The sequence below is a fragment of the Ochlerotatus camptorhynchus genome, unplaced genomic scaffold (assembly GCF_037179485.1).
Source record: "Ochlerotatus camptorhynchus isolate MF236.1 unplaced genomic scaffold, CSIRO-AGI_Acam_v1.1 ptg000008l, whole genome shotgun sequence".
In the NCBI taxonomy this organism is placed as follows: domain Eukaryota; kingdom Metazoa; phylum Arthropoda; class Insecta; order Diptera; family Culicidae; genus Ochlerotatus; species Ochlerotatus camptorhynchus.
The window spans coordinates 2418481-2431263 of record NW_027040500.1 but is presented as its reverse complement, the minus strand read 5'-3'; the positions used below and the strand labels follow the sequence as shown (position 1 = coordinate 2431263).

The 12783-nt window shown below is 36.2% G+C and overlaps 1 protein-coding gene across 24 annotated transcripts in view; it reads right to left on the bottom strand.

Annotated features, from left to right (window-relative positions):
- Window positions 1-12783, bottom strand: part of pHCl-1 (pH-sensitive chloride channel 1) — a 442438-nt gene that overhangs the window by 162678 nt on the left and 266977 nt on the right. For all 24 annotated transcript variants that reach the window (XM_065218428.1, XM_065218422.1, XM_065218457.1 and 21 more), the window contains one exon: window positions 1975-3006. In XM_065218428.1, the coding sequence (XP_065074500.1) occupies window positions 1975-2996 (1022 nt within the window). In that variant the 5' untranslated portion in view covers window positions 2997-3006. The remainder of the gene's footprint in view (window positions 1-1974; window positions 3007-12783) is intronic.

The window sequence follows — 12783 nt, the reverse complement described above, 5'->3', positions numbered from 1 at the left end:
AAAGCTCTGAAAATTATAACAGCAATAAAGGTTACCTTCCATTTAATTCCACTTAATAAAATTAAGTATCCTTCGAATTTTTGTCCATCGACTTTTTGTCCTTAAACCTTTTGTACTTCGACCATTTGTCCTTCGACCATTTGTTCTATGACCTTTTTGTCCTTCGACCCTTTTGTCCTTCGACCTTTTGTCCTTCGAAGTTTTGTCCTTCGACCTTTTGTCCTTCGTCCTTTTGTCCTTCGACCTTCTGTCCTTCGACCTTTTGTCCTTCGACGTTTTGTCCTTCGACCTTTTGTCCTTCGACCTTTTGTCCTTCGACCTTTTGTCCTTCGACGTTTTGTCCTTCAACCTTTTGTCCTTCGGCCTTTTGTCCTTCGACCTTTTGTCCTTCGACCTTTTGTCCTTCGACCTTTTGTCCTTCGACCTTTTGTCCTTCGACCTTTTGTCCTTCGACCTTTTGTCCTTCGACCTTTTGTCTTTCGACCTTTTATCCTTCGACCTTTTATCCTTCGACCTTTTATCCTTCGACCTTTTGTCCTTCGACCTTTTGTCCTTCGACCTTTAGTCCTTCGACCTTTTGTCCTTCGACTTTTAGTCCTTCGACCTTTAGTCCTTCGACCTTTAGTCCTTCGACCTTTTGTCCTTCGACCTTTTATCCTTCGACCTTTAGTCCTTCGACCTTTTGTCCTTCGACCTTTTGTCCTTCGACCTTTTGACCCTCGACTTTTTGACCATCGACTTTTTATCCTTCGACCTTTTGTCCTTCGACCTTTTGTCCTTCGACCTTTGTGTTATATACTTTACTGTTTGGTGAATACTTGCTGATTCGAGTTTTCCGGCTGCTCTTGGATTATTTACAGTTTCAAGATCTAAGCTAAACTGACCAGAATTATTAGAAGGCTCTTAAACTAAACGCACTTAATTCTGAGCAGTTCCACGCCAAATATCGGAGCGATCAGACTTGATCTTTTCTAATTTGCATGAAACTTTGCATACTTGTTGCTTATGGGCAATCATTTACACTTATGCTAAAATTTGACCATTTTGCACCTCTATTTTTTTTTTTCGAAATGGCGTATTTTAAAATTTTTTAAGAAACCGTATTATGAAAACATAACTTATTATCGAAATGACATCTGACACAAAGTTGTTGTTAAAATCAAATCCTTTCTAGGAAAAAAAAAGCACCGCAATGCAAACTCAAAGAACTCTAAATTTCCGAAAAACACATACATAAAAAACAATATTTAAGATAATTTAAATCGTTTTCTGTGCAAACATTACAAGAACAATCCGCAGCAATCCGTGTTTTCAGATTTGTGTTAATTCTTAAGAGTTCGAGGTTAACAACATTTCAAGAAAATTACATTTTTCATGGGCTTTATTACAAATTTTAATTGGAAACATAAACATTTTGAATTATTTAAATGTTTAACACGTATTTTGAAAAAAAAAATGCTGTAAATATTTCTCAAAGGAAGACTTTATTAATTTTTTTTCTCAGATCGAAATGGCGATTAGAAGTGAAGATTTCATGCTACGATTTATTGACAAATGTTCAATTCGCCTTTTTTGATACAAATTGTATGATCCAACATATTAGAAATTTAGCACAAATGTTAATTATTGCTCATTACAAACAATTAACTTAAACTTCATGGAAACCGAAGTAGGTCGAATAAAAAAAAACTTTTTTGCGTGGAACTGCTCTTTAATAGTTTTCGGTAACACCTCATTCTACAAACATGTGCAGGGAAAACAGACGACATCGATAGTTTATTGCAAGCATTAGGATAGACAGTTAGAGTTTAGAGATGCCTGCATTTGTTTTTAGAGCAATAAAGGAAATAGCAGGGATCTAGAGATGCAGTTAGACGGATAGACAGAAGACAGAAGGTGAGAGTCACAGTTTGATCACATCAATGAGATTTTTAAAGGGAAAATAGAACATCAGAGTTATCCAAGTATACTTACATAGTATGTGGTGTGTCTGAGGCAACTGTTGGTATTGTTAGATAACATAATGCTAATATAACGCTAGATGCTGCATATAAACAAAGTGAGTGTCTTACAAGATAATGACTACTAGTAGGTCTAGCCGTTGTCCTCGTCGTCGTCGATGAAATCGAAGAGGCTTGATGCGATGAAGGGCCTGTGGAAGGCAACCGAAGGCCGGACGAAGAAGGCGTCGGCAGCGAGGCCTGGGTCGATGATGACGATAATGATACTGTTGATGATGCTTGTTCCGACGGTAACGACGACGAATATGGTAACGTTTTGGTGCAACCGGTTGTGGTAGCTGTGCTGCCAATCGGTTCAACCGGAGCAACCAAAGGATCACAGGACGATGATGACGACGGTGGCGTCACCGTTTGTGGTTGTGGTGCTGGTGTGGAGGAGGCCCTCGATATAGCTAGTCTCGACGTTTTTGAGCAGGAGGAGGACGGGGACGGCGAAGGCTGTTGGCAATTCGATGCACAAGCTTCTGGAGGCCCTGTTGGAAATTGCCTGCTTCCGGCGTCGTGGGAATGCAGGCTAGCCAGCGCATCAGTCGACGGTTTGTCAAATGTGCTGACAGGGGAGGCGCAGAATGGAGCAGTGTTCCAAACGGAGCCACTTCTCGCTGCTACATGTTTAGTGATAAATTGTGAGAGTTTATCTAAAATAATCGTCGAGTACTGGTACGAGGATGAGTGGAACGGATGAAAAAGGTTGAATGGATAATGAAGGCTGGTTCTGGAATTGACTACTTTTGGTGGCTCCGATGCAGGTGGGAATCGAGCGGCACTTTGATGTTGGCTTGCCGGTGATGATTTGTTTTGATTGTAAGCTTTTGGGCGAAGCTTTTGATGCTTTTTGAAACTACTGACAGTGCCGGCGGGTGTAAGCGTTGCTGCTGTTGCCGGTGCAGTCAACTGATCACAGCCAATTGTTTCGATCCAACTTTGCTCAAAATGTGACGTGCGATAATGCGCTTTCTCGCACGTGAAACCCATATTATGACATCTGGAAATGGAAACAGAGAGAACATCGAAACGAGGATTATTAAAATTGCAATTGTCGTTATCTGAAATTGAAATCAACTGATTGAATCTCTAGCAAGGATAAATGCTATAAAATAATTGCAACCTGAAATAGTTGTAGAACTAGATGTATTCGGTAGATACCGTAAAGTATCGAAATACGGTCACTTTTAACAGTTGATTATTATTGATGTCTACTTTGCTCAAAATAACACGTAAATTTAAACATGGTCTCCGTAGTAATTCATAATTGTTATATTTAACGTTTATGTTTCGTAGTCTTGAAAACTGGAGAATCGCCAAAAGTTCAAAGGACCTTATAAAATTGAAATAGTTTTGCCAAACCATAGGTATGTGGTTTATTAAAATTGCTGGATTTTAAATTTAAAATATTCCTTTCAACTCGGTTTGTTCTCCTCAAAATATGAGGAAATTGATACATGATTATTAGACCTGTTCATTATAACAGAAATATTCGGGATGCACCGGGTCAACCGTGATTACTATTCGTCATACTCAATTAACAACTCTGGATGTGCTCAAAAAACAATAAGTTGAGAGCTGGCGTCAAGTCCCACTAAAGCAGGAACGTAATTAAGACAAATCAGAATAAGAACTTACCCTCAACAACATTTGAATGTTGCAGACTTTTAAGATTTGATTTTAAAATAAAAAAAACGAATTGCTAAGAATTTACTGGTAAACAACCCTTATACTATTATGTATGGGTAGTCGAGAAAATTTTCAACACGAAAGATGTTCTAGGTTGGACCGTCTCTAGCTCCATATTATTAATACAAAAGTGTTCTTTTTAATTTTTTCAAAAAATTGTTTTATGTGTGTTTCCGGATTGATTTAGATTTGGGCGTTACAATTTTTTTATAAATACTTCAATCACAGTTTTCTCGCAAATGAAAGCTTAATCTCACAAGCTAACAAACCTATCAGGTAGGGGAGTAATTTCCCTAGCAGTTGGTAGAGTTTTTTTTTGCGAAATCTAGCTTTTATTCACCTGTAATCAGTGATTAACGTCAATGTTTACAATAATTGTTACGCCAAAATCTTAAATAATTCCGGATTAAAGAAAAACAAGCTGTATATGTTTGTGTACTAGTCAACGTCGGTTGATGAAATAAATCTAAAATCTAAAATCTAAAATCTAAAATCTAAAATCTAAAATCTAAAATCTAAAATCTAAAATCTAAAATCTAAAATCTAAAATCTAAAATCTAAAATCTAAAATCTAAAATCTAAAATCTAAAATCTAAAATCTAAAATCTAAAATCTAAAATCTAAAATCTAAAATCTAAAATCTAAAATCTAAAATCTAAAATCTAAAATCTAAAATCTAAAATCTAAAATCTAAAATCTAAAATCTAAAATTTAAAATCTAAAATCTAAAATCTAAGATCTAAAATCTAAAATCTAAAATCTAAAATCTAAAATCTAAAATCTAAAATCTAAAATCTAAAATCTAAAATCTAAAATCTAAAATCTAAATATAAAATCTAAAATCTAAATATAAAATCTAAAATCTAAAATCTAAAATCTAAAATCTAAAATCTAAAATCTAAAAACTAAAATCTAAAATCTAAAATCTAAAATCGAAAATCTAAAATCTAAAATCTAAAATCTAAAATCTAAAATCTTAAATCTAAAATCTAAAATCTAAAAACTAAAATCTAAAATCTAAAATCTAAAATCTAAAATCTAAAATCTAAAATCTAAAATCTAAAATCTAAAATCTAAAATCTAAAATACTGACTAGCCTATCAGAAGCCCCTTTTGATCCAAAGTTTTGTTGAATATTTGTTAGGATATTTTGAAGATCTCAAAAACAAGTTCATTGCAAAGCCAAATCGAAACATCATATTCATTCACCGAATGAAACGAAATCTTCAACCTGCATCACAAATAGACCCATTTCCCAATGAGCGCCCACTTGCTGTGAGACGTAGATTATTCTCCAGAAAGGAAGAAATGCAAATATTTGCATGCTATGAGCTAAATTAAATCCCGTATCGCTGCTTGGGATGCTTATTTGTCCGAACGATGATACCCCATCAATAACGACGGGAGTATCTGACCGATCCTCCTACATAAGATTGCATCGTATCTGGAATGTTCATCTTCCCATCCTTCTCAGCCTCTTGCATTTACAGTCTATCATCGGCCTACGACTAGTGATGTGTGCCAAATGTTTGCACTCGATTGTTCACCGGATTTTGATTGAATGCACTGATAGTTTGTTTGTAGATGAATTCACTACCTAAGCATTACACAAATTCTCAAATGAGTACTTCGATATACTTAATTTGCTTACTGCATGTAACCAATAATAAGTCAGTAAATTAATGATCATATGTATCAATATTGCGAATTCGAATTGAAAAGAATTACCACACAAAAATGGACAGGGAATAAAACTAAACGGGGAAACTGTTTTTTTCTCTCCGTGTATTCTAACCACGTTCCCTCCTAGAAATATGATTGAATCGTTTCCCATTTGTCTGTTGAATGAAACGATTGTGCCCTTTTACGAGCATGAAATCCGAGGAAAACCAAAGCAATGTTTGGATAAGATAAATATTCGTTATCTGTGTAGAGGATGAAGCGATGTGGATGATGAAATCGTTTCATCCTTTTAAATAATAGGCCGATGGTCATTCGAATGGACGGTGTACCTACAGACAAGCACGGTTGAGAGAGAGATAGAGAAGTTTACCGGTAGTGCAAATTGAGATAAATTGTTGCAATATTTGTTTTATCTATACGGAATTAGACCGTACTCGTCTGACGATTTCTTCTTCTTTTTATTCGTTTTAGGCTATGCGTTTCTTTTGCGAGTGTTTTGCTGCCTCTCGTCTTATTTATACCGAATTTGTTTTTGATTCAGTTCCAACCTAGATCGGGTATTAAGATTGATGGTGTCTGTTTTTGGACTAACGTCAGTTTGATCATTCGTTTTTAAAACCTTTCTCAGGTTGAGGTTCGCACTGACAAAAAGTTTGGTTTCTCACTGGGTTGGAACTGGTTTCAGCATGGATAAAAAACAAATTCGCTATTACCTAAGTAATGAGTGTTTTCTCGGCTGTCGACAGAAGCAGGCTACTCTTGACTTGTGTCACCCGATCGTCTGTTTGCTTGGCAGCAACCATTGTTTGGTCCTCCTCATTGTTCTTCATCAGCAGTTCTTTCGGTCAATGCGTCGTTGACTTTTGAAAGCAACCGTTCAGTGATGAGTGTGTGCGTGCTCACCACATTTTGCGTTCATTGCTGCAATGGCAGCACTCTGCTCCCCGTTGGTGATACTGCCATACAATTAGACCACTGGAAGCTGCTCCCGTTTTGATGGAGAAGGCTTTTTGGAAAGCGGAAGATAAAGTGTTTATTGTGTTGTAACTTTTGACTATAGTTTTAAGATGTTTTGTATAATGAACAAGATCCCTCGGCTCTGTAAAGCTTATTATATTGAGCCTTATCAAATAAATTAATAAACAAAAAAAAAACACTAATATTTCTAGTTTTATGAGAGCCTTGTAAACCGATATTTAGACTTTAAGAATGCTTTAAAAACTATATATAACTTGCAACGTTACTTGGGAAGTATACATTCGAAGGCTGACAGCACTTCCTAAAGACACGAGAAGGATAAATGTGGTTTGTCTACGCCGGACCCAGGGTATAAACAGGGTTAGTTTCATTAATTTCATATAAACAAATGTTTGCTTTTTTTCCTTGATTTGTTTTCCGTACTGAGTATTAATGCTACAGACGTCTATTGATGTCGTATAGAGTTTTTTCGCCATATTGAAAAGGCACTCAAATAATCACTTATTAGATGTATTTGCTAAAAGTCATCACAAATTCAATATTGTGTTTTTTTTTTATATTACTTATGACGTTTTTAATTAAATACTCATTCAAAGTTTCTTATTTCTTCATCAACATTTTTGTAATTCACGCATGGTTTTCTACATTCATCGAATATTATCACATTCAACCTACCAATTTCGCTTTATGAGAGTCACAATATCATTTTCTCTCATCAATTCTTTTTTCTTCATTCTTAGCGAAAAGCGATCAGAAAATCGGTGATTGCGACTCTTTCAATGCAAAAATTAGCAGGTTCTACACACTTAGAAATACCTAATTTTACACGTGACGGAATCCATCCTTGACATAAAGGATGAGACGTAAACAAACATGTCATGTAAAATTAAGTGCACCGAGACTGAAAAGTTTGTTACTCGACGAAAAGTACGTTTGATTGAGCTGAATTTCGCGTCTTTTATGACTCAATTTTATGTTAAAATTGACGTTCGTATGTGTCAGCCAAAATAAAACAATTCTATGGAGTTATCACACGCTGCACAGTGGGTCCATCTGAAAAAGACGTTCAAAACTCTTTTCTTTAAGTTTTGTTTTTAAACTTTATTTAAGAGATTTTTAGTTTTAGGCTAGTTTATCTCTTCTTTTCTTTAAGGTGCTTTGGAAGAAAGATCTTGAAATATTAATCTGCATCTTTTGAAATATGCATATGCTTCAGAAGAATCTCAAGGACTACCGACAAGTTTTGAGAACACCAGGGAAGATCAAAGAACCTAAGAAAAAATTTTATCAGCTCGACTAAAAAAAAATTGCAGTGATTTTCTGACTACTTCAGGATGTTTCGAGAATTCCAGAAAAATTGTGAGATGTCCAGGAAAGATCGATGAACATTAAGAAAATTGGAGAAATTTCAGGTAAGTTGAGTGATGTTTATGGAAGTTTAATGGTTTTAAATCAAGTTCTGTGAGCATAGATCTTTTGGAAACTTCAGAAAAATTTAAGGAACTTCCAGCAAGATCAAAGAACATCAAGACAGTTCCATGAACTAAGAAAAATTGAACAAGCTTAAAAAAATACTGAAACCTTCACGAAAGTCCAGAGAATTTCAAGATCTTCCAAAGCTTAGAGATTTTTTTAAAGTTTAGAGATCTTTATGAAAGTTCTGTAAGCTTCAAGGCATTGCCGAGAACATCAAGGAATACACATGTGTGGAAAATTGCGGTATCTCTAGAGAAATTCTGAAGACTGTAGGGAATTTCGAGAACTTCAGAGTTCTGGTTTGAGGGTTTAAAATTGAATGATGGTTTATTACGTCTAAACAACTTAGGTACACACCAAAAATTTATGAATTTTAATGGTGATGTAAATATCCATGCATGCTAAAATTGAAGCATGTAAACTTCCTTTTTACGTAAACTAGCAACTTGCAAGAAATATTGCTTACAAAGATGGATGGTTGCATACAATATTTAGAATATTTAATTAAATTACTCTAAATTTACACGATCTGTAATGTTAATTTGTATGATATGTGACGTTCCATTTATGTGCATCATTGTGACAGAAATTTACACTACTTTTTCAAACTGTGTAACTAAGAACAGTCGTGTAGTGGTTTACTACACATCAGAAACTGCGAGATCTTAATTAATATTCTCCAGAATCTCTCTTGTGTCCTTTATCCATAGCCCGTCAACCATCTTATTATTATGTGAGAATTTTGGTTGCAAAAATTTAGTCGCTCCTCCCGTCCGCCTGCTGTTTATTATTCATATTAAGACAATAAAATGAGCATGGCGAAATAGAGCAATGATAAGAGTTAGGCTTATCAAGGCTAGGGCTTGAACAACTCTAGTTGGTGGACTCTAGATAAACATTTCAAAAGGTCCTATCTGTATTGATCGATTATTTTCATCGACTTTCTCTTTCGACAATAAGTCAGCTGCAAAACCTTTACCTATGTTATTTGACATTTTGGATGCTAAATAAGAACTTCCTTTATCAAACTATGTGGTAGAATTAGCGCAAAATCTGTTTGCATAGCAGTGGTTATGAAAAGAGAAAGTCGATGAAGAGAATCGATCAAAGCAGAGAAGACAATTTAAAATATTCATCGAGAACTAATTTCTTAGCAAACAACAAAACAAATTGATTGCATTTTATGAATAGCAATCTATGATTTAGTAGTTAAGTATGTTGTCGTTTTATGATTCCATACAAGTTTTACCCATAATCCTAGTGTCAGACTGAACTGAATTATGTGTTCTTGTTTTTTCTGTTTTTTTTTGTACTTGTACTTGCTCATTCTTTTATTTCAATTATGGGCGCATGAATTTGAGCAGGGCGGGGGCGCGCATATTAAATAACCATCTCTTAATTTACCATGACAGTACTGCGGACAGTCCAATGGGGTTTGTAAGAATGTAGAACCATAGAGGTAACTCTAAGACCAGAAGGTCTCTTAGAAACGTGCTCAACTTTTTGGCTCAGCTCTGGTACTCTCTTCGGTCCCAAGCTAATCGATGCACCTCTCAAAACATAGGAAAATCTTCGAACTCCTTATTTTATCTGTCAAACTTTCATAGTGAATCAAAACAAACATGGTGTAGTACTAGAATTTCGACTAGAATTGGGTACGTTAATCGATTTGCTTGGGACTAATAGGCTATTCAAGTAGTGAGCCAATTTAAAATAGTTAGTTTCCACCGGTTGGTAGAACTGCGTTATGTGAATTATTCTGAAAAAAAAAATAAAATATTTTTACCAGATTTTTCGTAACTATCATATAAGCTGTTATTTTTTTTTCGGTGTTCAGAATCTATTGTCCCATATATTTCTAATGTACCGTCAAGCAGCCAGTCATCGTGGGTGCTCCATTCACCGTGTTTACTTACCGGACATGATCAAAGGAGATCTTTTTTGATCGTGTCTGCTGTAAATGTTGTATTTCACATTATTTGGAAAAAAATATAGAACTTACATTAATAGAAAACGGTGAATGGAGCACCCACGCTGGCTACTTGCCGGTAACTATTTTTCAGTTTAGGTGAATTTATTCTTACATTTAGTTTAACTCTAACCACAAAAGTACTCCTAAGCGATATTGCCATATTTGTTTTTTTTTTTTTGTAGAGTTGTAGAGCAAAAACGATCCATTAGCCGCCGCAAGAATGAGCGCGTGGCGCCGACACCACTCTCTTATTTAGTGGCTGCTAGCTGACTGCAGTCATGCCAAAAAAGGTTGGTATTTACAGTATATTGAGGTCTCGGAGTATGAATACATGCTCGTGATTAATTGATTCTTTGATTTACCCGCTGTTTTAGACTATGCTTGACGTTCACCAAATTTTCAAAAGTATGTTGTAGTAATCAAAATTTTCACCTTATGTAATCGATATGTAGAGAAAATTCCGATCGACGATTCCATGTCTTGCCGATCATGTGTGATTTTGCTTCTCAACAGTAGTAAAGAAGGTTGATGTGTTTTATGTATTCAAAATCTCACCATACGTCTCCATCAATTTCTAGCGTCCCGCCACGCACCGTGGGATCAAGTTTTCTACGTAAACGCTAAACTAGACAACGACGGCTTAGACCATTGGAACAGTTTTAACAAAGTTTTAGGAATAATATAAACATGTTGTCAACTTTTAAATACGAGGTGTACAAAAAAAAATTCAACTTCAGTCCCAGTCGGCGCCGTTGGCATTTTCTGAGGCATAAAATACGGTCCATGAGTTTGATGGGTCGATATGTAGGAGCTGTATCCATGGAGTCGTTGGGTCAGTACGGAAAACAAGATCAACGGAAAACAAAATCAAGAAAAAAAAAGTTTTGTAGTGAAGACTTAACACAACCTTTAACATTATCTCCAGATACGATAAGAACACATTTAAAACGCAATATAAATTAAAACAAATCACTTCAGAAACCCAACTTTGAAGTCGTTTGCTTGATAGTTTGACTTTGTTTTCTCTTCTGTTAATATATGTCATAAAGATCACCACGATTGGTTAAACTATGATAACTACCATGATACTTTAGTTGGACCTTTCCAAATTCCTCAACCAGCATCGGAAATTTGCCCTATGCTAACAAGAGCCAATCTTTTCGCGATTACATTCACCAACCGGTCTCGCAGCCTGCAACAATGCAGCTAGTTTATTACCAACTTTATCCCTGCAATTGCTCCATCGGACAGAGCAACGCCATTCTTTATCTACCCCCCACACTCCAACCGAAACAACTGGGTTTTGCAATAAATATTTTCCATTTAAACCCCCGCACACCTCTCGAGTATCCTCGTCCCGGTAATTCGTCCGTCCTGCCGAAGTCGCGGAAATTGAGAATGCTGACTTTTACACCAGCAGTGCTGCAGCTACTGCTGCTACTGAATGCACGATTTCGGTGTCGTCTTGGACCTACCACCGAAGCCCGGAGCGGCACACAATAACCATGGCAAATCTTTGTCTGCAATTTTTTCGCTTTCAGACGGTGCTACATGGAACAGTGGTGGCACTTTTTCATTCCGTTTCGCCATCTGCCTTTTGGCGGTGAGGTTGCTCTTTTCTCCACAGGACCATATTTCGTCTGTTCCTGCGCTCCGGACGTCCATTTACCACCACCATTGAAGCTTACGATTCTGGAGCAAAAAGCCTTCCAGCGCGGAAAAATGTTTGCCGTGCTGCGTTGCTTGGCTTTTGTAAATCAAGAAATACGATGCTAGTTCTACTTCTTCTCTCGATTACTCCCACTTGAGGGAAGCTGTGGAAATGTGAGGTTAAGATCCGTTTCGAGGAAACATGAAGCAAACAGGAAGGAAGAACCCATGCTCCACCAAACAATCTTCCAAATACATAGGAAGCGGTAGAATCTGAACCGTTTGAAAGGCAAGGCTTTTAAATTCATACATCAAAGATGAGGAAGTGCCTTTGGCCTATCAAGACAAACCTTGGTTGGCAATTCTCAGGAGCATTTGTTCATTCTATGTGTGGTTGAACATTTTCGATGAGCTGGATAACAAGATGATACATACAGCTTCCCGAAAAAGAGGGCAATTGAAATCCGATTAAACGGCGGACATTCCCCTGAGCGTTCTGAGCTTGTTTCATGCTTATTTAACCGAATACTCTGTGCGTGTTCTAAGGCATTCGTGATCAGCAGAGATGAATTATACACAATTCAATTAAGATCGGTCCCTAACTGGGATGGAAACGAACCTAGAGGCATGAAATGGTATGTTTTTTTTTGTGAATTTCGAATTTGGCTTAAATGATGAATATTGAGCAAATATATGTTTGAATTAAGCAACAATTTGAAAGACCCATTCTGCCATTCATTAAACATGCTAAGCTAATATTAGGAAACGGCAATGTTTCTGTCGATTACATTTTCCGAACCGATGGATTATTTAACGCAATATTCATTTAATTATCAAACAAAACGATCCCCTCACAAACCCAACCGTCCATTAATTAGCACAACTAATTCACCCGTACGTTGGTTTCAAATTCCAAAGTTCCGCAGTACCTAGCGGTTTGGTCTACAACAGCAACAAAAGTCCCTAACATGCGGCTCTTTTGAACTAATTGAAGCTACCGTTCTGGCTCAAATTCTGAACGGCTTCAAATTCCGATAATTATTATTATTATTCCCTTCATTGAAACTTTTCAAATATGCAATGACCCTTACGGTAGATTGGATATTCAGCTCAGAAAGCCGCTTACATATTATTTTACATAACCGAAGGATTTTTTTTTATATAATTTGTTTCACCACTTAACATTTTCTCGTTTTCTATCTCGCTAATGTACGCGATGCATAAAATGTATCTTAGTTTCAGATTTCAGATAGATTTAAAATACATATACTGTTCTTTGACTATTTGTTTTAGTATTACTTCTGCGTGAAGTCAGTTGTTATTTGAAGG